Source organism: Geotrypetes seraphini, chromosome 19, assembly GCF_902459505.1.
Source record: "Geotrypetes seraphini chromosome 19, aGeoSer1.1, whole genome shotgun sequence".
Lineage (NCBI taxonomy): Eukaryota > Metazoa > Chordata > Amphibia > Gymnophiona > Dermophiidae > Geotrypetes > Geotrypetes seraphini.
In genome coordinates, this window is record NC_047102.1 from 6,569,296 (window position 1) to 6,595,179 (window position 25,884).

At 44.0% G+C, this 25,884-nt stretch overlaps 1 protein-coding gene across 3 annotated transcripts; it reads right to left on the reverse strand.

Moving 5' to 3' along the window:
* Window positions 1–6,930: 6,930 nt before the first annotated feature.
* Window positions 6,931–24,138, reverse strand: FBXO3 (F-box protein 3). 3 transcript variants are annotated; one of them, XM_033928658.1, is made up of 11 exons: window positions 23,969–24,138; window positions 21,575–21,664; window positions 17,793–17,956; window positions 16,875–16,989; window positions 15,380–15,584; window positions 14,994–15,039; window positions 14,811–14,895; window positions 14,297–14,419; window positions 11,853–11,968; window positions 10,823–11,013; window positions 6,932–8,300 (listed from the first exon to the last, which is right to left on the reverse strand). In XM_033928658.1, the coding sequence occupies exons 1-11, from the start codon at window positions 24,058–24,060 to the stop codon at window positions 8,175–8,177; spliced, it is 1,353 nt and encodes a 450-aa protein (XP_033784549.1). In that variant the 5' UTR covers window positions 24,061–24,138; the 3' UTR covers window positions 6,932–8,174. The 3 variants fall into 3 exon arrangements, with proteins under 3 accessions (XP_033784552.1, XP_033784550.1, XP_033784549.1); XM_033928661.1 differs by lacking the exons at window positions 21,575–21,664; window positions 23,969–24,138 and adding an exon at window positions 21,130–21,195 and having other exon boundaries at window positions 6,931–8,300; XM_033928659.1 differs by lacking the exons at window positions 21,575–21,664; window positions 23,969–24,138 and adding an exon at window positions 20,820–21,009 and having other exon boundaries at window positions 6,931–8,300.
* Window positions 24,139–25,884: the final 1,746 nt, after the last annotated feature.

The following is a 25,884-nucleotide window of genomic DNA, read 5'->3' on the forward strand; positions in this document are numbered from 1 at the left end:
AGAGACAGAAATAACATGCACTGAGTGAAACCTGTATATAAAATCACCCCAGAGGGAAAGTCTACAGGAATCAAACTATATCCATTTGCAGAAGAGTGTATTTAAGAACATGAGAAAACATGACTTGTCATACTTGGTGGAGGCAAAGGTCTATCTAGACCACCGCCCTTTTTCCCAGCAGTGACCAATGTAGGTCACATGGTCTTATCAGGCAGCACCACACCAAAGACTGTGTAAGCAGTGCGGTTGCACAGGTCGCAAATATGGAGGAACTCAAAAAGTCGCTGCCAGCTTACTGCCTCTTTTCATTGGTGGTGGCAAGTGGCATGTAAGTAGACAGTGCCCTCCCCCACTCCTGTAGGCCCTGGGTGCTGGCAGGATTCCAAAAAGTAGACATATTTCCTAATACCTATCCTCAAAAACAAGCAGTGGCTGTTCCCAGGCCTACCTTAATAATATCTACCGTACTGACTTTTTCTCCAGGAACTTGTCCAGATCTTTTTTAGACTTGGCTATGCTAACTGCTTTTGCCATATCCTCCAGCAATGAGTTCCAGAGGTTAACTATGGGGCTCATAATCAAAACTTTAGAACGTCTAAAAACCTGCCTAAGACAGGACATCCAAGTGCCGATAATCTAACCAACTTTCTGAATGTGTAGCAGGACTTCTTATGCCTCTGAATGCTGCTGTGCACCCAGAGCTGAAAGGGACATATCTGGAGGAGTGGCCAGGGCAGTATTATCTGTTTTACTCTTTGGGATCTTGCCAGGTACTTGTGACCTGGGTTGGCCACTACTGGGCTTGATGGACCTTTGGTCTGTCCCAGTACAGCAATTCTTATGTTCTTATGTGAGCCAAGTGTCGGACAATGAAGCCATTGTGACATCACTGATGAGGTTGGCTCTCAGGCATTGGTGGAATGGGGCATTATGACATCACAATCTCAGCTTTGGTTACGAGACCGAAACTCTTCACACGATTTATTTACTAATTTTGAGCTTAGAATGGTTTACATGAGCTTATTCAGGTACTCAAGCATTTTTCTCCATCTGTCCCGGCTCACAATCTATCTTATGTAACTGGTGGATTAGGTGACTTGCCCAAGGTCACAAGGAGCAGCGTGGGTTTGAACCCACAACCACAGGGTGCTGAAGCTGTAGCTTTAACTATCGTGCCACACTCTCCCCTTTAGGGGGAGGAGACTAAGATAGCGCATGTCCCCCTCCTTGTAGGTCATTACCATGTTATTTAATAAGCCACTAAGAGGATAAATATTGAAAGCATGCAGGTTTAAGTACGTGTAGATATCTTAAAATATCTAACCTGCACTGAAGCCAATGCAAAGACTTTAAGCTGAAGAGTTCTAACCTCGGTGGCCTTTCCCCTCTTACTTTTATGTAAATCTGTTGCCCTTAAAATAGCTCCTTTCAGTTTTGCCACTGCGTTTCTGCTTCCCCCAGCTGTTCCCATCCAGCCAACAACTCCTCGTGGTAGTCAAGATTGAGGGTACTTTCCTTAGACTACTTTAAAAATAATAAGAACATAAGCAATGCCTCCACTGGGTCAGACCCGAGGTCCATCGTGCCCAGCAGTCTGCTCACTGGCGGCTCAACAGGTCCAGGACCTGTGCAGTAACCCTCTATCTGTACCCCTCTGTCCCCTTTTCCAGCAGGAAATTGTCCAATCCTTTCTTGAGCCCCAGTACCGTACTCTGCCCTATTACGCCCTCTGGAAGCGCATTCCAGGTGTCCACCACATGCTGGGTAAAGAAGAACTTCCTGGCATTCGTTTTGAATCTGTCCCCTTTCAACTTTTCTGTTGAAAGGGGACAGTCCTCAGGTTAAACTTTTCAGTTTAACCTAAGGACATTAGACAATGTATTAAGAAATGGCCCTTAGTATCTCATTATGAGTCATGCAATCTGTATCCTTTTGACTTTATGTAAACTACTTTGTTTTATTTTTAAATTATTTGAACCAACCAACCTATTGTGGCTAATGGCAGTGTAGAGATAATGTATCTATTTGACACTAACAGGGCAAGAGGGGTCATGCGGCACAATGGAGATTCTCAAACCACAATTACTTGTTTAAAAATAAAAGTGAGCAGGTGGTGATGGAAGTCTGCACCGGCCCTCGTCGCTCTGGGCTGAAGCCAATCTGGACGAATCGGAGACAAGACACTGTGTGCAAGTTAACCACAACAAGCCACATGCTTTTGGAACAAGGGGCAGATAATTACGGAAGTTAACAGCACATAGCCCTATGGCCGCTATCACATTATTCATGTCTGAACTCTGAGAAGAGCCGTTTGCACAACTGCACCTACCAAACAAGGAGGAGGAGTGTGTGGCGCAGTGGTTGGAGCTACAGCCTCAGCACCCTGGGGTTGTGGGTTCAAATCCAGCGCTGCTCCTTGTGATCCTGGGCAAGTCACTTAATCCTCCATAGCCCCAGGTACGTTAGATAGATTGTGAGCCCACCGGGACAGATAGGGAAAATGCTTGAGTACCTGATTGTAAAACCGCTTAGATAACCTTGATAGGCGGTATATAAAAAAACCTAATAATAATAATAATAAACCAGCAATGTGTCAAAAAAGTTACAGAATAAACCTTCCAAAGTAAATCAAACAAAACCATACTCTTTAGAGAAAGTATTGAATGGCAATCACATTTAAGCGACAAGCTATAGTTTCAATTACGGTGGTACACCTCAGATAGTGGAGCATTTTACCCAATTCAGGGTTTTCTTGTGTGTAATTACTTACACATTCATGTTTACTGCATTGGTTTCCAACCACCTACCTATTTTTTTTTTTACTTATTTTAAAAGCTTAATCATTTTATTATACTCAATTTAAAAAAAATAAAAAAAATTTAAGACAGTTTACTAAACAGTATCTATCTTAGTGCCACACTTCTCCGGCTGGTATTGTGAAAAGTGTATATCAGGCATGTGTTTCTGGCTGTGGCTCATGATAAAATTTTATTAAAAATACACCATTCACATAAATTCTAATATAGTTGTATAATAGGTTCAGGGGGGAAAAGATCTCAAAAGCACATGTCTCGGGTGCGTATCCAAAAGATAGACAGGTTGTTCACCCTCTCCAAGGTAGAGAGAAAGAGAGGGCACTCGCTAAAGTTGAAGGGGATAGGCTCCGTACACACGTAAGGAAGTTCTTCTTCACCCAGAGAGTGGTGGAAAACTGGAACGCTCTTCCAGAGGCTGTCGTAGGGGAAAACACCCTCCAGTAACATAGTAGTAACATAGTAGATGACGGCAGATAAAGACCCGAATGGTCCATCCAGTCTGCCCAACCTGATTCAATTTAATTTTTTTTTTTTTTTTAATTTTTTCTTCTTAGCTATTTCTGGGCGAGAATCCAAAGCTTTACCCGGTACTGTGCTTGGGTTCCAACTGCCGAAATCTCTGTTAAGACTTACTCCAGCCCATCTACACCCTCCCAGCCATTGAAGCCCTCCCCTGCCCATCCTCCTCCAAACGGCCATACACAGACACAGACCGTACAAGTCTGCCCAGTAACTGGCCTAGTTCAATCTTTAATATTATTTTCTGATTCTAAATCTTCTGTGTTCATCCCACGCTTCTTTGAACTCAGTCACAGTTTTACTCTCCACCACCTCTCTCGGGAGCGCATTCCAGGCATCCACCACCCTCTCCGTAAAGTAGAATTTCCTAACATTGCCCCTGAATCTACCACCCCTCAACCTCAAATTATGTCCTCTGGTTTTACCATTTTCCTTTCTCTGGAAAAGAATTTGTTCTACGTTAATACCCTTTAAGTATTTGAACGTCTGAATCATATCTCCCCTGTCTCTCCTTTCCTCTAGGGTATACATATTCAGGGCTTCCAGTCTCTCCTCATATATATATATATATATATATATATAAAAAAGGACAGTAGCTGTATGGAACACTAGTGAAGACAAGGACAGTTTTTGAAGTCAAAAGAGCATGGGACAGAGGATCTCCTTTGGAACAGGAAGTGATACTAGATAGGGCAACTGGTGTTTCAAGTTTCATAAAAATTTGATATATCTATCAGTCTTCTAAGAGGTTTGTACATAATAAAAAAGGGTAATATACATTAAAACATGCAGGACCTACTGGAACTATAGGATTAAGGTAAAGAATTGAGAGCCATATAGGGGAAATACAAAAGGAAGGGAGATCCCATCTGATAACCAAAGCAGAAATGAAGATAATGTTTCATAAGGGAAGTGCATTAGAAGTTGAATGCATCTTGAAAAGAAACGTTTTTGGTTTTCCTTTGAAACAAGCTAGCATGGGATCATCCCGTAGTTCTGGGGTGATGAGTTCCAAAGAGATGGGGCTGTGACGGAGAAGTTTGTTGCTCGTGTAGTGCTAATAATATGGAGAGATGGAACCATTAAGAGATTTTGTGATTGCGATCTCAGTGTTGGGTAGGCCGTATGGGTTTTTTCATTCCTGCAACAGATATACTATGATCCTGCAGCCAACAAAGTAAAATCAAACATAAATTGAAGAATTGTTGCTATTTCTTTAATCCTGAGGTTCAGAGTCCTCTAAACCCATTCCTACATTGAACAAATTACAAAACTTCATAAATGTTTCAACCCTCTCCTCCCCCCCCCCCAAAAAAAAAGCCTAAACCAAAACAAAACAACAACAAAAAAATATATATATATAAATTGACAGCTGAAGAAATGTTACATCACTCAACGCAGGGTTACAGAGTGAATATTAGAAGTAAATGACCTTGAATATTAACTACTACAGAATCTAAACTGGATTAGTCAGGATTTGCTTTGCTAATATGTCACACGGCACACATTTCAGTCTAACATTTCAAATGTAACACAAAGTCTCAGAGGAAAGAATAAGAAGAACTAATAGTAGAAAATCAAATACAAAATCAAAACTTACCCTAAATGTATTTAGAATCTTCTAGCAATCCAGTATCACCTTCTAAAGCTAGATGTACTATTCATAATAGTTATTCTTCAATCTGAATGGATAAAATCCCTGAAAATTTAGCCAAATAATAGACATTGAAATATAAGGAGAAATTAGGCTTTTACCTGCTAATTTTCTTTTTTTTAGTCCCTCCAGACCGGCACAGACGGATGGGTTTATGCTCAAGAACAAAGTCCGTGGAAAAACCCACATGCGGGATAGAATCATGTTCCCCAGCAGAGGAAGAGGCCTGCAAGACTTGTTCCTGCCTCTCCAATCAAGGCAGGAGCTCCTGAGAAGACTCAGTCAAAATGGCAGAGTTTCCCACCAAGATAAAAAGCCTGCAGAAAAAGGCATCCCCGAGGCCAAAGGCACTGAAGAGGCCTGAAAAATCAAAGCTGCGGTAAGGGAATCCCTGGAAAGGCCTAATGCGGTGGTAAGGGAAGCCCGGTCTTCCCCACCACTGGCAGCCGTAACGCCTGGGGAATCCCAGCACTGTCAGTGGTTAGGGGAACTTGAACCTCCCCACCGCCCATGGCTGATGCACCCTTTGCGGCTGCCAGGGAAATCCTCAAGCCGGCTGACTCCGAAGCTAGCAAACAAAAAACAAAACGCCGGCCGCATTAAGCCCTTGGCGGGAACACACTGAGCACTTCTTCGGCTTGCGAGAAATGCTCATTGTAATCTGCGAGGCAGGCGGAATGAAACCGGCAGCTGAATGGGAGAAAAAATACAAATGAACACAGTCCCTGCAAACCGGCACAGAAAGAAAAGTACTGCCTTGGGTCTTTAATTTTTTTTCTTTTTAATAAGACTTTAAATTAAAAGGAGCAGACCCCATAGGCACTCAAAACTGTAGTCTTTGCCCCTTGGCAAGGTGCATAGTTGAGGCTCTTCTAGAGAAAAAAGTGGAGAGGTGGGGGGAAGAGACTCGATCACCCAAGTGCGACACCCCCCGAGGTGGTACTGGCTCTCCCACAAGACCCAAGCTTAGTCTGACAATGAAGCCACTGCCTAACCTTTCCAACAGACCTTGCCAAGGCCTAAAAGAAGACTGCATAGGCTTACCACCTCCACCTGCTGGAGACTGAGAACAGACTGATTCTATGAGGGACAGCACAGCCACTTGTACTGTTAGAATTCAGTGTGTTCTCAGTCTCCACCTGCTGGCAGAGAAGCGTAAACCCATCCGGCTGTGCTGGACTAGGTTACCTTTAATTCCATATTTTTAAATATGCCCAGATCACCTGATAAAGGTATCCAAATCTTTTACCTGGATGTCTGAGGCTCATTATATCTGCAGCTGAAATTCAAATAACTTTAAGGGGACGGTGAATACCGTAAATATCACTGCCGTCCAGTTGCTCTACCTTGCTACGCACTCCTAACCTTAGATAACTTATCCCCCTTCCTTTTTACAAAACTGCGCAAGACTGTCAAAGCAGTGCAGAGCATTTAGCGCCCCAGCCGGCGCTAAAAACCTCTTGCGCGGTTTTATAAAAAGGTGTGTGTGTTTGGGGGGGGGGGGGTTTAGTCTAGACTCTAGAATGTCTGGCCAATGTTATCCAGCTAATGGCCCAGGAAATTTAAAGTAGGCCTTTATCTGGTTACTTCCCAACACTAACTGGATCCATGCATTTGAATATTAATCTCATTGTTTACCTTTTCTCCAAAGCCCTTTTCTTTTGGATCCAGCAGTTTTTTTCATGCAGCCTTGTATCTCCAGCTCAATGGGAAGCAAGACTGATATTTGAACTTTCATTTGTAATACCCTCAGTATTCTCGGAGGTTAGGGGCAGAGCCGGCCCGCGAATAAGGAAAAATCGCAAATAAATTTTGGGTCCGGCTCTGACCCACCCCACCTCCCTCCCTGACCTTACCTGGTGGTCTAGCGGTGACACGGGGCAAGAGCGATCTTCCTACGCTCCTGCCCTGTGCAGAGCTGTCATCAAGATGGCTACCGTAAGTTTCCGTTGTAGTCTCGAGACAACAGGAACTCACGGCAGCCATTTTGATGACAGCTGTGCACAAGGCAGGAGTGTAGGAAGATCGCTAGACCACCAGGTAAGGTCTGGGGGATGTCCAGGGCAGCGTTTCTGCATTAAAAACAAGGGGCAAAAAAATTGTAAATAACCAAATTTGTGAGTGGGGAAACCGCAAATCGGGAGGGGGAGCTGTATCCTTAAAATCTTCTCATTATTTTGTACCTCCCTCCTGTCTGCCTAGTCTGGTCTTTGTTGTGCTGTTGCGGAATTGAGGAGAGCTCTTTCTGAAATCCTGAATCACAGGCATTAAACCTGGTCACTAGGTGTCAAGCACTGAACACGATTTCCCCCAACACACACAGCTCCAGTCAAACCAGGAGATGACAACCCATCTTGAGGATTTGCTCGGGCACCTTCTCTGTGCGGTGCATGATCCTGGTTGCTTGAGCTACCTTGGCATAGATCCTTCTTATCTGGAAGGCTCAAGGTACTTTCCAGCTGAGGACAGTGTATGGAGAGCAGTCTCACAAAAGGACTGCTTGTGCACACAGGCTTAGGCAAGAACCCTAAAAATTACCGACAGATATTCTTGCCACGTGATAAATTCTTCTTTTTAACATTGCTCAGGGAAAGATCCTACTTAGTTCCAAAAGTTTACACCTTTTAAAAAAATAATACTAAATGTTCATTAGCCTTATAAAAAGGTATCATCTATAGCCAATTATTATTTTGTTTGACTTTTAATTACAGTACTTCCCATTTTAATAGGGTGATACGTTATATTTTCTTAACCAATTTTCTTTCAAATCAGCTGCCAGAACATTCTTGTATATCTGGTTGAAATTAAATGAATTTGATGATCATTGGTGGGGGGTTGGGGGAGAAGCACAGAAAGCAATCATTCATCGGCACAAAAAAAAATAAAATAATAATCTGTGACCATCCTAACCTAAATGAATGTATAAAAATAAAAGATCCCCTTCCCCTTTATGGATTATTATCAAACATGAAATACAAAACTGAAAACGCAGAATTAATCAGCCGCAGCCCAATCGTGAAACGATGACGAAGAAATGAATGTCACAGAAGGGGAAAGTTGGCATGCCATCTGCTACAACAAAGACAGCAGTTAATTGAATAAATTCTTCCTGGTCTTCGCAGTCCAGGAGCTGGTGGGTTTTAGGTAGCTGGATAATTTGACCCGGTTGTCCCTCCGGAATTTGCTTAGATGTGTCGTGGGCAACGACCAGTTGAGGGAGGAATATCCAGGACTATTCTTCTCTCTTCATACTCATCTGTGTCTGTTGAATCTTCGTCCTCGTTCAGACCATACTCATTCTGACTGGTTTCCTACACCGCAGAAATAAAAATATATCAAGACCATTCTTCGGTAATCCTTCCCTCCCTTTCCCTCTTGTCTGCTTTTAACTACCTCCAGTTTAGCAAATCACTTCATCCTTTACTAGGGGTAGACTGGCAGTAGATCAGGCTTGGTTTTGTGCATCTGTGCATTGACAATATGCTCCGGACAACACATAGCTTTATTTGGTTAACAAAGGATGTTACATTCTAGAACACTCTTACTTAAAAATTGAAATACCACTGGCTCTCGGACAGTACTGAGTGCTACCTTGCTGGTGAGCCGTGCACAGGAAATGTTGTGGCTAACTGGGTGGGCTGTTGCTTCTGCACCCAGAGGTTGTGAGATTAAATCCCGGTGCTCCTCCTTGTGACCCTAGGTAAATCACTTAATCCTCCAGTGCCCACCGCTTTCAACGTCAGCTTTGAAATGCTAAAGCAACAAAACGGCAGTATGCAAGTCCCCATTCCCTTTCATCAAGCCCAGTATCCTGTTTCTAACAGTGGCCAACCCAGGTCACATGTATCTGGCAGAAACCCAAAGGATAGCAACATTCCAGAGCTGAGATTGTGATGTCATATTGCCTCATTCCACCAATGCCTAAGAGCCAACCTCCTCAGTGATGTCACAATGGCTTGATTGTCCTTTACTTGGCTCACATAAGTGTTGCCATACTAGGACAGACTGAAGGTGTGGCTCACTGGTAGAGCTGCTGCCTCTGCACCCAGAGGTTGTGAGATTAAATCCCAATGCGCCTCCTTGTAACCCTGGGCAAATCACTTAATCCTCCAGTGCCCACCGCTTTGAAATGCCAAAGTGACAAAAAGGCGGTATACAGTCCCCATTCCCATATCAAAAGACGTACTGGAGACTATACATAGGGGCTGCCGCACATATCAAACTTGAAATCTGATGGCTATAGATGACACTGGAGGCTCAGCATAAGATTCCCCAAAATGTAAATGGGGAAGAGAGGGAAGCAAGCTTGATGAGCTACAAGGTACCCTTATAATGCTTCTTGGATAAGAAACCCTTGGAAAAATCAATTAAAAGGAAGGCCTACTATCAATATGGGTCTGGTGTATGGCCTTTATTCATACAAGGACCAGGGTGCTCAGCATTGTTCATTTTAATGCAGGGAGTTTAGCATTTAGTACAAGCAACAATGCCCTAAGCCAAAGAAAGTGACTAGTATGGAAGCCCTACTTCCAGCAACAGCTAACCTATAATGTTTACAATATACAGAGTCGCACTGGGCTTTTAGCACATGGTACTGCATTCTAAGTCACTGTAGAGTATACTCCCTTACAAAGCAAACACAAGGAGATCCAGCATCTCTAATCCACTACTGAGACAGACATGGGGGAAGCCAGTGCTTGCCCTGGGATTGGGAACATGGAATCTTGCTATTCTTAAAGGTTTCTACCAGGTACTTTTGACCTGGGTTGGCCACTGTTGGAAGCAGGATACTGGGCTAGATGGACCTTTGGTCTGTCCCAGTATTGGCAGTTCATATGTTTGCGAAGTATAGGACAATCAAGCCATTGTGACATCACTGATAAGATTGGCTTTTAAGCATTATGACATCATAATCTCAGCTCTGGAATGTTGCTGCTCTTTAGATTTCTGCCAGGTACTTCTGCCTGGATTGGCTACCATTGGAAGCAGGATACTGGGCTAGATGGACCCAGTATGGCTGTTCTTATGATCCAATGCCTCACTGCACGAATTTGGTATCTTGTAGAAAAAAGGTTTCCTTATAAATATAGGAACATAGTTACAGATAGTGTGCGATGACAGTAAAAAAATCCATTTGAGCCAACCTGTCTGCCAGTTATTCCTGGTTACAATGCTTCATTACATATCAGCTGCCTGCCACCGAAGCTTGACTTCTTGTAAGCTATCTAGCACTCTTTGTCCAGATTATCTGGTATTCATTCAATTTTCTATACCGCTCTTCCAGGGGAGCTCAGAACGGTTTACATGATTTTATTCAGGTGCTCAAGCATTTTTCCCTATCTGCCCTTGTGGGCTCACAATCTGCCTGGGGCAATGGGGGCATTAAGTGCCCAGGGTCACAAGGAGCAGCGTGGGTTTGAACCCACAACCTCAGGGTGTCGAGACTGTAGCTTTAGCCACCGCACCACACTCTTCCCCCCTTGTTATCTTGCTCTTTGGTTCGCCATCATCCTAGGTAGGTTGCTCATAAAGATGTAAGGTACAAGCTTTTGCATATTACCATTCAGGGTTCCAAATTTTACCAAGCTAATGGGAGCCTCTCCCCCCCCCCTCCTCTCCTCTTTCTACCCCAGCACCTGACAGGAGAATTTGTGCTAGATGTAAACTCTATAGGTGTAAACTCTATAATTTTGACTATAAACCTCTCAGAAAAGGTTCTACAGGACCAGTATATCAAATAAAATTAAACTTTCTAAAGAGGATTGTGTTAAGATTAGGAATCCACCAAGGATCCTTGAAGACAGTGGTTATGAACGAGCTTTGCACAGCTTACCATGCGCACTGTGGATACTTTGAACACTGGGCATACCATGTGGAACCTGGGAATTGTGATGTTAAAGACCTCGTCCTTGTTGTTCAAACGGTGGAAGGTGTAGTAACCTTCCATGTACCCTGAAGTGGTGGAGAAGGTGGTGCAGCTGGTATATTCATACACTTTACCTGGAGTTATTTTGGGAAACTCGCCTGCGAACACGGGTGGAAAATGCCAAAGAGAAATGTAATTAATAAATGGAACAGAAGAGCTTCAGTTGGCAACATGAAACACAAAGAAAACAGGAAAAGAAAAATTCAGTCCTTCAGCATTTTCAGCTCCTAAAATCATTTGCCAAACAACTTTGTATCAGAATGACACGATGACAAAATTCATCACCATTCCTGTCCCTGCGGATAACCATGGGAAACCATCCCGTGTCATTCTTTATCGTCTATCTCAACCTCAGTCCTTCTACTCCAACATTCATCAATGCAAGGTCTGAGGGTCAGTGGCTGGAAACCATCCCGTGTCATTCTTTAGCGTCTATCTCAACCTCAGTCCTTCTATACCATCATTCTTCAAAGGAAGGCTTGAGGGTCAGTGGCAGGGCCAATTCATACCCTGATTCTTATGTGAGCCAAGTATAGGATAATGAACCCATTGTGACATCACCGATGAGGCTGGTGCTTAGGCATTGGTGGAATGAGGCATTATGACATCACAATATATGCTCTGTCATTCTTTAGTGTCTATCTCAATCTCAGTCCTTCTACAGCAGCATTCTTCAATGCAAGACTTGAGGGTCAGTGGTTGTGCCCATTCTTACTCTGATCCTTCCCTCTCTCCTTAAAGAATGACATGGGGATGGTTTCCTGCGATTATCCGTGGGGACGGGAACGGTGATGAATTCTGTCACCGTGTCATTCTCTATAGTAGCTCTGATTATCTAGAGCTGCTCTGTGACACAGTTGGGCTGGGTCACCTATACAGAAGAGCTTAGAAGGGTTAAGCACCCCAAAGTAAAGCTTCTAATGAAATTACTACATACCTACAACTCCTGGCCCCTGAACCTCCTCCACATCCCCTTTTGCATTCATTATCCTCCAGTAGCGACTGTCCAGCTGACATGCTTTCTCGGGAAAGGCATTCTTTGACATCTCAATTCTAAGTAACAAATGGAGGTTTTAGAGATCAGAAGATGGCATGCCTAAATCCCTTCTGGTCACTAAAGATAAAATTGAATGTTTATAGTAATAAAATTGGTCAACTCCTGAAATGCCAAAATAAAGGTATTAAGTTGTTTTCATCAAATTAAGTTGAAAACATATACAAAAAAATAAAAAAAAGACTTGCCTTTATTTGATAACTACACAGAATACAGAGACCATATCCAAGGGCAGTGACTTATAGAAACATGATGGCAGATAAAGGCCAAATGGCCCATCCAGTCTGCCCATCCGCAGCATCCACTATTCTCCTCCTCTCCCTAAGAAATCCCACGTGCCTATCCCAGGCTGTCTTGAAATCTGTCTTCACCACCTCTACCGGGAGACTGTTCCATGCATCTACCACCCTTTCTGTAAAAAAGTATTTCCTTAGATTACTCCTGAGCCTATCGTCTCTTAACTTCATCCTATGCCCTCTCATTGCAGAGCTTCCTTTCAAATGAGACTCAACTCATGCGCATTTATGCCACATAGGTATTAAACCATCTATCATATCTCCCCTCTCCCGCCTTTCCTCCAAAGTATACAGATTGAGATCTTTAAGTCTGTCCCCATATGCCTTATAACGAAGACCACACACCATTTTAGTAGCCTTCCTCTGGACCGACTCCATCCTTTTTATATCTTTTTGAAGGTGCGGCCAACAGAATTGTACACAATATTCTACATGAGGTCTCACCAAAGTCTTATACAGGGGTATCAATACCTCCTTATGATATCGTAGCATCCACTAAGGACCTTTTCCCCCCATTCAGTGTCTTGCTGGATTGCTACTATAGGCTTTTTCCTCTTAACCATCATTGAACCCAGGCAAAGGGAATTCTCGGTAGCAGTGACACTTGCTGGCATACCAGAGTCAGGTTCATGAGGGGTTTAGTCCATGCCACTCAGGCAAGGTAAAACCCTGGCTGGCTGCAGAGGAAAGCTCCTGGCAGTGTAGCTTCAGTAAAGCCTAATTTCAAATGAACTGGAAACTTAAAAACAACCAAGAAGAATTTAACTGCTAGGCCAAATAAATAGACCTAACAATAAGAAAAAAAAAAGTTATTTGACTGCTGACATGAGAACCACTTAGGGGATACTTTGCTAATGGTTAGCATATCTTAATGCCACAGAACTCAGTTTATTCCTACAGATAACATGTGGCATCTTTACTAAAACACCTCCCTTATTGTTACTGCTCACCTTAGCATTTCATGTAACTTATGACTATAAGACTAGAATTATATCTTGTCATCTGCAGTGAGATTTGTGATTGGTTCAGTTGATTTATGCTATGAAAGAGCAACAAGTTATGCAGAAGAGACTTTAGATTTGATGTTGGTGCAATATGAGGAGATTGATCTCCGTGCGTTTCAGAAGGATTTAAGGCAGAAAAACACACACAGTGGGAATGACCAGATGGATGAACCAATTGATCCCGCACAATTATCAAGTTTTTATTAAAATTTGATTCAATCACTTATCTAGTTTGATTAAAATTGGGTACCATTCATATTAAAATACAGTAACAACAACAACAAAAAAAATACTCTGACTAACTTGTACAAGAGGAAAGGAAGGGAGGAAATACAATATTTAAAGAACAGGGAATATTTAAGGGAAGAACAATTATGCTTTATTGTAGAACAATATAAAAAAAGCAGATGGTAGGAAGGTTTTAAAATACCAGAGCACAATATTCCTAGAAACACTCCAGAGCTTGCATGTCCTAGAGCAGTGTCTCTCAAACCGTGTGTCATGGTACAGTGGTGGGTCCCAAAGAGATTCCGGGTGTGCCACAAGAGATTCCAGAATTTTATTTTTTTAATTCCCTTCATAAGCATACACTAGAATAGAAGACATGTACGTTGCTTACACAAGTCTGTCAATGTTATGAGCGTCTGTGTGTGTGGGGGGGGGGGAGGGGAGAATGGAAGAGAAAATGTTTGTTTCTATAATATGTCTGAGTGTATTTGATTATGTAGGTTTTTACTATAATCTGCTTAGGCATTAAGCGGAGAAGAAATTTTAAAAATAAACATAGCTTAAAGAATTTTACATAAATAACTCTCAAATTTAATTTTTTTGTTGGTTTTGCAATTTTATAATTTCAGTTATAATGTGCAAAACATTTGCTCCGGAGCTTAAAAAGCTTGAGAGACACTGTCCTAGAGCTTACCTATTACCCATTCCTTTTGGTCAAATCTTTCTAATACTAATCAATAATACAATAAGATATACCAATTCGAGGGCAGTGCCTATCACAGCACCAGTGTATTTTTACCTTATTCTGTATGTGAAGAAATAGTGTGGTGGGTGAACAGAGCTGAGCTCTGGCAGGAATGAGGTGGAGACTGAAACGGTAATGTCCCCTGTGGTGGCCACACACTCCTTATCATGGACGTACCTAAGAGTAAGCAGAGACAGAGGTCACATGAGGCATTCAACTGTTTATCAAGAATACTACATCAAATGAGGCTCAGCTGTTTCACATTTACTGTGCCCTGTGGGACAAGCACAGGGTCAGAAGTAAATTGTTTTTTGGAATTATGAACTTTGTTAAAAAAATAAAAAAAAAAATACATGCATCTCACAGGTCAATTCCTAATTCGGATTCTACCTCTAAGCTCCAAATAAGTTACTGTCTAATGCGATGGCCAAAGCAGCTGTCTCCAAGCCACCCCTGAACAATGCTCTCTGCTCTCGTCCATACTCCTGTAATTCTATGATTTATGCAATTGTGCAACTTGTGCTTTTCCTATGCCAATCAGTAGTGCTACTGATTTAATCTACTATACCTGAAGATCTGGTCTCGAATGATAGGATAACCACCTGTCACGACATTGTTTACATACGTCGTAAACCAGTCTGAAAACGAAGTGCCTAGAAGTTGAAAGGAAGGACAGTGTGTTTAATCCCGACAATGGCTATCGCAATGAACGCTCACGGCCGCACCACCGCAGCTTTCTACCCCCTCCTACCTGCAATGAACATGTCAATAGCTGAGGGGTTGCGGGCCATTTGATCCTAAATCAAAACAGAGAAACACAATCAGTAAACACACATCGCACTGATCAAAGCATTCATGACAAACGACGAGGTGACCACCTCAGTATGATCAGCGGTTGCTCCGACTGATTTCATGTTGTCAGGATATTATTAGTAAGTCTGCTATGAAATCCAGTGACCTAGACCCACATTTTTCCTACTTGCAGGTGACACAAGTATGATAAAAGACTCCGTCGTACATTGTGCATCTCAAAAGACAAAAGTAATTCTGATGGTGCACCTTAGTGAGTCAAAACGCACGGAATTAAACTGAATGATATTTCGTAGCAATACAAAAATTAAGACTATTTCTCCTTACTGGACACTGGTAGAAGATCTCATATTGAGTGCGTCCTTCCACGCTCTCCAGTGCCATGTACTGACTCAGGCCAGTGTGGATGCAGAAGGTTAAAGGCAGGCAATGCTTCAGTCCCATCCTCTGCTGAAAGCCTCCAAGAGCAGTGTCAATGTCTAGTAAGTCCTCTGAACGATAGTGATTGGAGAGAGCCATGCTGCCCATCAGCCTGTATACTCAACACAAAGGCAAGTAGACTAAGATAGCTCCATGGCCAAGAGGACAAAATGAACTCTATCTGAATTTACTCTATTTTATGTAAGTAGATAATGGGGAAATCAAAATGGACATAGAGACATAGGATCAACCTCACTCAGGGTTGATTCAAGGAACTGAGGTACCCTGAGCCAGCTTGCACCCCCCCCCCCCCCTTCAGTCCAGCATCTCTCCCCTTCTCTCTTCATCCCTTGGCCTGGTTTCTCTATACCCTCCTCGTGTATCCAGCATCATTCCTTGTTCTTTCTTCCTGTCTGCACCCCCCCCCAGTCCTGTAAAGTATGCAAGTAAACAGCAGCAACCTGAAGACGGGCTGCCTTCACCCAATCTCTGGGTCTTCTCTGTGCTGTGCCCCACCTCCTCTGTGCAAGACATGGTAGACAAAAAATCCAGGGCCTGAGGGGGGCAACTTAAACACTGGGGGAAGGAGGGGGAGGGTTTGGAGAGACACTGGACCAAAGGAAAAAGGAAGAAGAGAAGACTTAACCATTAGACCAGGTAACGTCAGGCCAGGGATTCTGGCACCCTTTTTTGCTGGCACCGAGCCAGTGCTTCACCTGGTCCACTGATTAGGCTGGCCCTGACCCCAGTAACAAAGAGCGCAAACCCGGCCCCAGCGGATTTATCTAGATGGGTCAGTGGTTACACATTATATAATAAATGTAGCAAACAGGAGCTCATAATTTGCTACCTTGGCCCCAAATGTCGCAAAGAAAGCTGAATAAGCACAAGCTTAAAAGCCACAACCTATTAGCAAGTCTTAAAGCCATATTCCTGCTGCTGTTAAAATCTCAATTCACCTTCCTAATTATAATTTTCTATAGCTATTTATAAATAAACAATCCCAGGTCGGCACTGCTGGCTGGCAGCACAGCATATCTTGAATGGGCCCAAATTCAAAAATCATTAACGCTTCTGGATGCTCAGCACCTCCTGCTCAAACACTGAAAGGTGGAAATTTAAGGAAATGCAGAACTAGAGCAATGAAGAATTTAAAAAAAAATATATTTTAGGATGCATCTCTCTCCCTTAAACAAACTAATTTGATGTTTATGCTTAAATATTAAAGCACTCAAAGCTTTGCAAAAGCTTGTGCTAAATTTCTGATGTGTTTTCTGAATATAGGATTCAAAGGAATCCACCCCCCCCTTCACTCCATCAATTCTACATCTCCGATTCATCTGGAACCTTTTCCAGAGTCTATAGTTTAAATCCTCGCTCCTTTCATTACCGGCCATCTTACCCTGGGACCACCAGTTTCTGTCCGTTGTGGATACGGAAAGAGCAACGATAGTCATCGGGCAGTTTGCAACTGATCTGATCTTCCATCGCATTCAGGTCTTCTTCCTGCACGCCATCTGTAACCAAAACACCATTTCTCTTCAATCCACCATGGAAGCAGATCCTCGGATCTCATTAACCTCCACTAGTACCCAGTGGTGAAAAAACCCCCAGCACAATTATTATGCTACATCCCAGGCTCTATTCCCTCCAACACAGAGCAGGCCACATTTCTGTAGATCTGATGATAGTAAATTGTGAATCTCAGGAGGGATCGCACTTAACTCCTTTAATATGTTTTTTTTAAAGAAAAAACAATCATAAGCAAAATTTGGATCAAGACATAAAGCAAAAGTGGCTTTCTTTAAAGTTCAATTTAGAAAATGTTGAATTCTTACCCCTCCTTTTACAAAACTGTAGCACGGTTTTTAGCGCCAGCCGCAGCGGTAACAGCTTCGATATTCATAGGCATTCTATGAGCGTTGGAGCTGTTACCACCACGGCAGGTGCTAAAAAGTATTTACCTATTTTCCACTTACTATCATCAGATCTACAGAAATGTGGCCTGCTCTGTGTTGGAGGGAATTTTTCTTAAAAAAAAACATATTAAAGGAGTTAAGTGCGATCCCTCCTGAGATTCACAATATATATAAGTCTCTAAAATATTAACTATATTAGAAAAACTCCCAAATGCCGCTTAAAACATCTGTGTGAAATACTTTACAAAGCTGAAAACTGTGAACCAATGCCATCAGATTTACTGATTCTGTGTTTCCAGCTACAAGTGGCTCCTTGCATGCCTGAAAATGGCCGTCTCGGTCAGACCACTGTGCGTGTGAAGCACAAAGAGCAATTCTGTAGAAGGCTGGAAGTTTGATACCTTTCAAAGAACTGATCATTCGAGGACACCTCTGGCCCAGGTATGTCTCCAGGTCATTCCAGGCTTTCTTCAGGGTGGCATAGTGTTGGATGTATCGGCCCAGATCTAAATAATATTCCTTAAAACTTGCCTTCCAGCTCCGACTCCTGGGAGTTCTTTTGGACCTGGGATAAGAAAGAAAAGATAAAACAGTAATTCTAATTGCTGCATCTACTGAGAAACATTTGAGTGATGCTCTTGAGAATTTGCTTCTTAAATAGATCACTCACTACATAAAAAAGGTAGAAGGGGAAACCTTGAACCTGGAATACTAGTGAAGCAAGGTAGTGCTACAACTAGTACTTTGAGTAAACATAAGAGTTGCCATTCTGGGACAGGCTGAAGGTCTATCAAGGCCAGGATCCTGTTTCCAACAGTAGCCAATCCAGCTCACAAGTACCTGGCAAGATCCCAAAAGAGATTTTATGCTGCTTATTCCAGAAACAAGCAGTGAATTTTCCCAAGCCCATCTTAATAATAGTTATTGACTTTTCTTTTAGGAAATTATCCAATCCTTTTTTAAACCCTGCTAAACTAACTGCTTTTACCACATTCTCTGGCAATGGATTCCAGAGTTTAATTATACTACTCAATGGATACACTTTGAAAAGTACTATGATTTTTTTCATGGAGTTTGAACAATAAACACAGCTGAGGAATTCACAGAATAAAATATAAGCCCATTGCACATATTCTAAAATCATGCCGCAATCCAATAAACCTGTCTCTGACAAGACAGAACATACAGTAAAAATGGAACATGCGTTTCTTCAGAGACAAAGACTCACAAAACTGTTTCCAACAAAATACTGAGTCAAGCAGACATTCAGGTATCATTGAGTGTTTGCCATCTTCACTTTGATTGCCCCACTTTTTTGGTCGATTCAGGATTCAATGAGATATTATAAGCAGAAAACCCCTATTGCATTATATGTGCTTCTCAACAGTGGAAACTAGCGCTGGAACAGGAAAATAATGTGTCAGTATAGAGAACAGCGTTTCAATAGAACAGCGTAGCAATCTCTTAAAATGAAAATGCACATAGGTGAATATATTAGTGTAGAATGAATAAACAAGAGGCTCATCCATTGTCCCGCGATCCTTGTCCTATTGCTGGTATATCTACTTTTTTCCAGCTGCGACTGGTAAGTCGATTAAAATCAATGATGTCGATATAAGACTTCTGGATCACGGTACAGACGAAAGTCTTATCAAAACTGGACTATTGTAATGCCTTTTATTCAGGGATTCCAACAGTACAATGTAAAAAAACATTACAAATGATCCAAAACGCTGTTGCAAGGTTAATTTGCGGAGTTAGAAAATTTGACCACATAACACCTTGGCTGAAGAAACTGCACTGGTTACCCATGCGATTACGTATTATTTTCAAGACATTAACTAATTCTGGTGTTCAAAGTCATTTACCAAGGGATTCCTTGGTATCTATCGCAAATTATGGCAATCTACCGAGCGTTCTGATAAAGGGAATGGAAAATCTCCCATATACCGACAGATTGAAGAACATAAGAACATAAGAACATAAGAAGTTGCCTCCGCTGAGGCAGACCATAGGTCCATCCTGCCCAGCGGTCCGCTCCCGCGGCGGCCCATCAGGCCCATCCCCTGAGTAGTGGTCTATACCTATCTATACCCTTCAATCCCTTTTTCTTCTAGGGTATAGATAGGTATAGACCACTACTCAGGGGATGGGCCTGATGGGCCGCCGCGGGAGCGGACCGCTGGGCAGGATGGACCTATGGTCTGCCTCAGCGGAGGCAACTTGGGACTTTTCTCCCTGGAAAAGCGGAGACTTAGAGGAGACATGATAGAAACTTTCAAGATCCTGAAGGGCATAGAAAAAGTAGACAGGGACAGATTTTTCAAATTATGGGGCACCACAAGTACAAGGGGGCACTCGGAGAAATTGAAAGGGGACAGGTTTAGAACAAACGCTAGGAAGTTCTTCTTCACTCAGAGGGTAGTGGATACATGGAACGCACTTCCAGAGGCTGTTGTAGACAAGAAAACATTAAGTGGCTTCAAAGAAGGCTTGGATAGATTCCTAGAAGAAAAAGGGATTGAGGGGTATAGATAGGTATGGACCATTAATCAGGCAATGGGCCTGATGGGCCGCCGCGGGAGCGGACCGCTGGGCAGGATGGACCTATGGTCTGTCTCAGCGGAGGCAACCTCTTATGTTCTTATGTTCAGAACTTTGCGGTCTGAAGGTGCGATACGATTGTCATTGATGAACTTCTCAAAAATACATTATGAGAATACAAGAACTTGTGCTATTTCCATCATAGGAATAACACTGTGGAACAAATTAACTGGACCGCAAAGAGCCCTATCTACTATTCAGAAGTTTAAAAAAATGCTCAAAACTCCACTCGTTATAGCAGCATTCCAATAAAAGATGTTTTTGTGTAATGCTGGTTTTAGGATGAATTGTACCGTGAGGAGCTACGAACCATGGCTTTTAAAGATGTAATTACCCATCTGTAATGTAAGATCTTTGTACAAGTCTTGTTTGTTACGTTTTGTGTATGTTACTTTTGTAAGGCGGCCAGGAATAGGTGGTTGACAAATTTTTTAAATAAATAAATATATATCCTTACGCTTTGAAGTTTAACCACTTGTCAGTCAGATTTTGTTCTCCTATGAGCTCTCCATCGACAGTCGCACAAAATCTCAGCCCCAGTGCAAAGCAATACCCCAAAACGCCATGATAATCTAAAGAGCTACAACTGGCCCGCAGGATAGTACTCAACCACTACCCACACGCTGGCACAAATACTTGTTTTCCAGGGAGCTGAAGTCTGCTAGTAACAATCCCACCACCCTCTGTCCTGCAGCACCACTAACTCTTCACTCTTTCCCTTCTCCTTCTCCTCCCTCTGGTCTTGAGAGAGCGAAGAGTGTTATGTTTGCAATGCTGCAACCTACGAGCAGACAGGACCAGTAATTCCAACCAGTTTGCCTAACCTCTTCCTCCATGAAATGCCACAGAACTCCTTGGCTTTCCACTCGCTTCTTCGCCGCCAGGGATCCTCTATGCTTATTCCAGGTTTTCTAGAATGACGGCGTTTCTGTATTTGTTTCTGCCGTTCCATGCATCCACTGCCCTTTCTGTAAAGAAATATCCTCCGAGATTCTTCTTAAGTTTCCCTGTGTTGCAAGTCATATTTCAGCCTGTTTTGTTGCTGTTCATCAGACTGAGATCATTGGGGACTGACAGAGGGTGAGGGCAGAGGTCACTATTTAAAACATTATTTGTTTATTATTTATATAATACCTTTTATAGTCTAAGTGGTTTACATTCAGGTACTCAAGCATTTTTCACCGTCTATCCCAGTGGGCTCATATTCTATCTAATGTACCTGGGGCAAAAAGGGAAGAAAGTCAGAAACCTACTTATGGTTCCCCTTTCGAGATGTGAAAATACAAATACACGCCAACGTACTGACAACTTAAAATCTGCAAAAAACAACAGCAGTGGCAGAGACACCCAGCTGCCAGGATGAGCCCCGTCCCTCCATTCCCACAAACATTTCTGCAAACTAAATATACAATATTACTCTTTTCCATTTGTTTTGGCAATGTTAATTTTTTTTTACATACTTTTAAAATCTCCCAAATACTCTTAATGGTAAAAGCAAAGCAAGTGTAGGAAAGACAACAGGACTGTATTTCTTTTAAACTACCATTCACTGAACTTGGCACAGTAAAATGTTACTTACTCGGAGAGAAGCCAGTACTTCTCACAGTGCCTTTTCCACAAAGGGTCATGGTTTGCCAGTTGATTGAGTCTTCGATTAACGTAGCTGCAACTAGGCACAGAATTAGGTATATTTGTTTGAAAAAATTATGGGTTCATATTCAGCTGGTAGAAAAATTAATGCAAACGTACATAGCCCTTAACAAAATAAGTTGCATGATCTCTTTTGGTCTGTTAACTTATCCGGTTAAGGCTGAATATTGATACTTATTGATTAAATGCCAACTATGCCCCCAGGCTGGCTTTAGCGATTAGAAGGAATATTCAGTAGCATTATCCAGAGAAGTGCCACTGAATATTCCCATGGGACCCAGTCAGCGCGAGTTAACCAGATAAGACCTCTATTGACTGGTTAACTCACTTTGAACATTGACCCCTATGTTTTGCCCTAAGTTAAAGCAGTAACTGCTCTGGACAGTTCAACAACCCTCCAACCCAACTATTTCAAGTGGCATATACTGGGTGCTTTCCTACTCCCCTTAAAGACTGGGAAGCTCCCTTGCTGGTTGGCGAGCCTCAGGCACTTCCACGTTTTCAGCATTTGTGAACCATCAGAGTGGAGACCCCATACCCAGCTCCTAAGGGTATGTGGTTGAAAATGAAAGCAGCCTCTTAGGTCAGTGCTTCTGACCCTCTCCTGGAGGCATACCTAGCCAGCTGGATTTTCAGAATTCATGCAATGAACATTTCATATCATAGATTTGCATACATTGAAGACATATCGAATACAAATCTAGCTCATTCATGTTCCTTTTGGTTATCCTGAAAACCTGATTGGCTAGGCATTCCTTCAGGTTGAGAAGCCCTGCCTTAGGACAGTGGTGGTGTGAGATCAGAGGGCCCTCCCCTCCCACAGTAGCGAGTTGGAGAGGGACAGTAGCCCCCTCCATGGGTAGCAGGGTACAGAGTGTCAACAATCTTTCCTCGCCCCTCAGTGGTGGGGTGGAGAGTGACAATTCTACCTGGGGTAGAGCTAGGGAGAGTGAAAGCAGCCCCTTTGGGATGGGGTCTGCAGAATGACTGCTACCCTTTGAGGTAATGGGGCAGGGAGTGATAGCAGACCTCTTTTCCCACAGGGTAGCAGCAAAATAACGGCAGCTGCCCTTTTTCCTCCCAGCAAAGGAGTGGAGATTGACCAACACTTCCACCTGGGGAGAACTGAGCATATGGCGCATGACAGCAGCTCCTCTGTAAGGATGGATTTGGAGAACGACAGCTCCTTCATGGATTTGGATTGTGACAAGCTCTTTTCTAGGCTGGAGATCTAGATCATGATTGCTGCCTTTAGTAAAAGTTACCCTCTAGAGCAATGGGAGAGTAACAGCTGATCCCCCCTCCACCCCTACAGCAGTACGGTGTGATGTGAAAAATTATAGCAGTCCATTTAGGGTGAGGGTCTGCAGGGTGAGTTACTCTCTAGACCAGTGGGGTGGAGAATAACAGCATTCCTGCCCCACTCCCACTGGGAGGAGATCTGGAGTGACAGCAGCTTCCCTGTTGTAAGGATTTGGAGAATGCCAGATACTTCCCTCCAGGGTAGGAATTTAAAGGTGGCCAGTGCTCCTGGAGGCTGTAGATTTGGGAAGGGGCAGCGGCCCCTTGGGGGGGGGGGAAGTGAGGGGGGTGTCTGCAGAACCTCTGGAGCAGCAGGGTGGAGTTGACAGCATACCACTGGATGGAGACCTGGAGTGACAGCAGCTTTCCTGTTGTAAGGATTTGGCGAATGCCAAATACTTCCTTCCAGGGTAAGCATTTAAAGGTGGCCAGTGCTCCTGGAGGCTGCAGATTGGGGGAGGGGAGGGAGTCTGCATAGCCTGTGGAGCAGCAGGGAAAAGAGTGACAGCACGTCATAGGGTGGAGACCTGGAGTGACAGCAGCTTTCCTGTTGTAAGGATTTGGCGAATGCCAAATACTTCCTTCCAGGGTAAGCATTTAAAGGTGGCCAGTGCTCTTGGAGGGGGGGGGGGTCTGCAGAACCTCTGGAGCAGCAGGGAGAAGAGTGACAGCACGTCATAGGGTGGAGACCTGGAGTGACAGCAGCTTTCCTGTTGTAAGGATTTGGCGAATGCCAAATACTTCCTTCCAGGGTAAGCATTTAAAGGTGGCCAGTGCTCTTGGAGGGGGGGGGGGTCTGCAGAACCTCTGGAGCAGCAGGGAGAAGAGTGACAGCACGTCATAGGGTGGAGACCCGGAGTGACAGCAGCCGCCCTGGGCCGGGGCTTTAAGGAGTGACAGCTGCCTCCGCCAGGACGAGGATGTCGAGGCTGGGGTGGGGGGGGAAGGTCTGCAGAGCCACAGTTGGCCTCTGAGGCGATGGACGACAACAGCGCCCCGCCCTCCCCCCCTCCCCACTTGCCTGAGCAGCTCGCGGTAGTCGAGGAAGGAGAGAACGAGCAGCAGCGGGTCGGTGGGTAACGTCTCCAGACTGAGCTCCACGGCCGCCGCCATCTTCCAGCCCGGCCCCGCCCCCCCCTCGCGGCCCCGATGACGTCAGCCGCGCGCTTGCGCTTGCGCTCGCCCGCTCTCCGACTCGGAGCTGCGTGAGAGGGAGGGGCGGCTCTTTAAAGGGGCCTCGAGCGCGTCAGGCCACGGGGCGGGCGCGTGAGCTTGAGAGCGCCCAGAAGGCGGGAGAGGGAGGTTTGAGGTAGAGAGTTGCGCGGGGACAGAAATCCCACCCGTCCCCACCCGTCCCCGCCAAAATCCCACCCATCCCCACCCGTCCCCGTGAGGAATCCCTCCGTCCCCACCCGTCCCCGTGAGGAATCCCTCCGTCCCCACCCGTCCCCGCGAGGAATCCCCTCCGTCCCCACCCGTCCCCGCGAGGAATCCCCTCCGTCCCCACCCGTCCCCGCGAGGAATCCCCTCCGTCACCATCCTTCCCTATAAACTTCAGAAATAGTTATTTTATTTAATTATGCTACTGAATTAAAGGCTCTGGTAGAGACCCATTTACAAATAAGCAAAGAGACTATTAATTTGGAAATATTAATTGGGAAGAATACATACTTTGTAAATGGGTTTCTACCAGAACCTCTAATGTAAATATAAAATATAAATACTCAGCTGATGAGAACCCACAAACTGTCAGCTGAGGACTTCCTTTGCAGTTGGCCTGGGGTCCCTTTTGCCAAGCTTGGCAGGCAGCAGTAGCGTCCCTGAGTCACAGATGCTGGCACCTCAGTGGCTCATGGATGCTGCCAGCGACTGCTGCGCTTGGTGGAGGGGAGTTCTGACCATCTCTAGAGGAGGTCCTCTGCTGGCGGTGCTTGGGGATCCCCACCAGTCACAGCAAGGGCCAACAAGTACTTCAACACTGTAGAAATAAAACCAGAAATGCATTTCCTTTTCTTTTGAACACAAAACAAAGATATCTGCCATATACATTTCCCAAGGCAGATGACTCTATGCAATGTCACCTCGGTAACAAAATACAAAAATAGACAAATACACCCCCTCCCTTTTTACTAAACCACAATAGTAGGTTTTAGCACAGGGAGTTATGCTGAATGCCTCGCGCTGCTCTCAATGCTCATAGGCTCCCTGCGCTAAAAAACAATATTGCGGTTTAGTAAAAGGGAGCCATAGTGCAAAATATAGACAGCAGATATAAATTCTCAAAACAGACACATTTTGATCACTAAATTGAAAATAAAATCATTTTTCCTATCTTTGCTGTTTGGTGATTTCATGAGTCTCTGGTTGCACTTTCTTCTTCTGACTGTGCATCCAATCTTTCTTCCTTTCTTTCAGCCTCCTGTATGTTTCCTCTCCTCCAGACCTCATTCTCTCCCCCAACTTTTTCTTTCTGTCTCCCTGTTCCCCCTTCTTTCTGTCTCTCTGTCTGCCCCCTTTCTTTCTTTCTCCGTGCCCTCCCCCAAGCCACTCGGTTTGCTGCCACCACCATCGGGGAATAGTCCCCAAGCCACCGCTGTCCCAAGCTTTCCCTGCAGAAGTGTCGCGCTGACCAGCATTCCGCTCCCTGACGTCAATTCTGACGTAGGAGAGGAAGTTCCGGGCCAACAAGGCATTTCTCCTCATTCCATCCAGCCTGAGCCCCATCTCTCCTTGATCCAGCATTTCCCTTCTGTGTCTGTCAGAATTACCATTCCACCTATTTTCCAGCATCACCCTTCTTTGTGTCCATCTCACCTATATCCCTATCTCACCACTTTTTCAGAATCTTCATTTGTCTCTGTCCTTGTCTTTACCCCATATTCACCATTTGCCCTTTCAATGTCTTTATCTCCCCCCCCACACACACACACTTTTTCA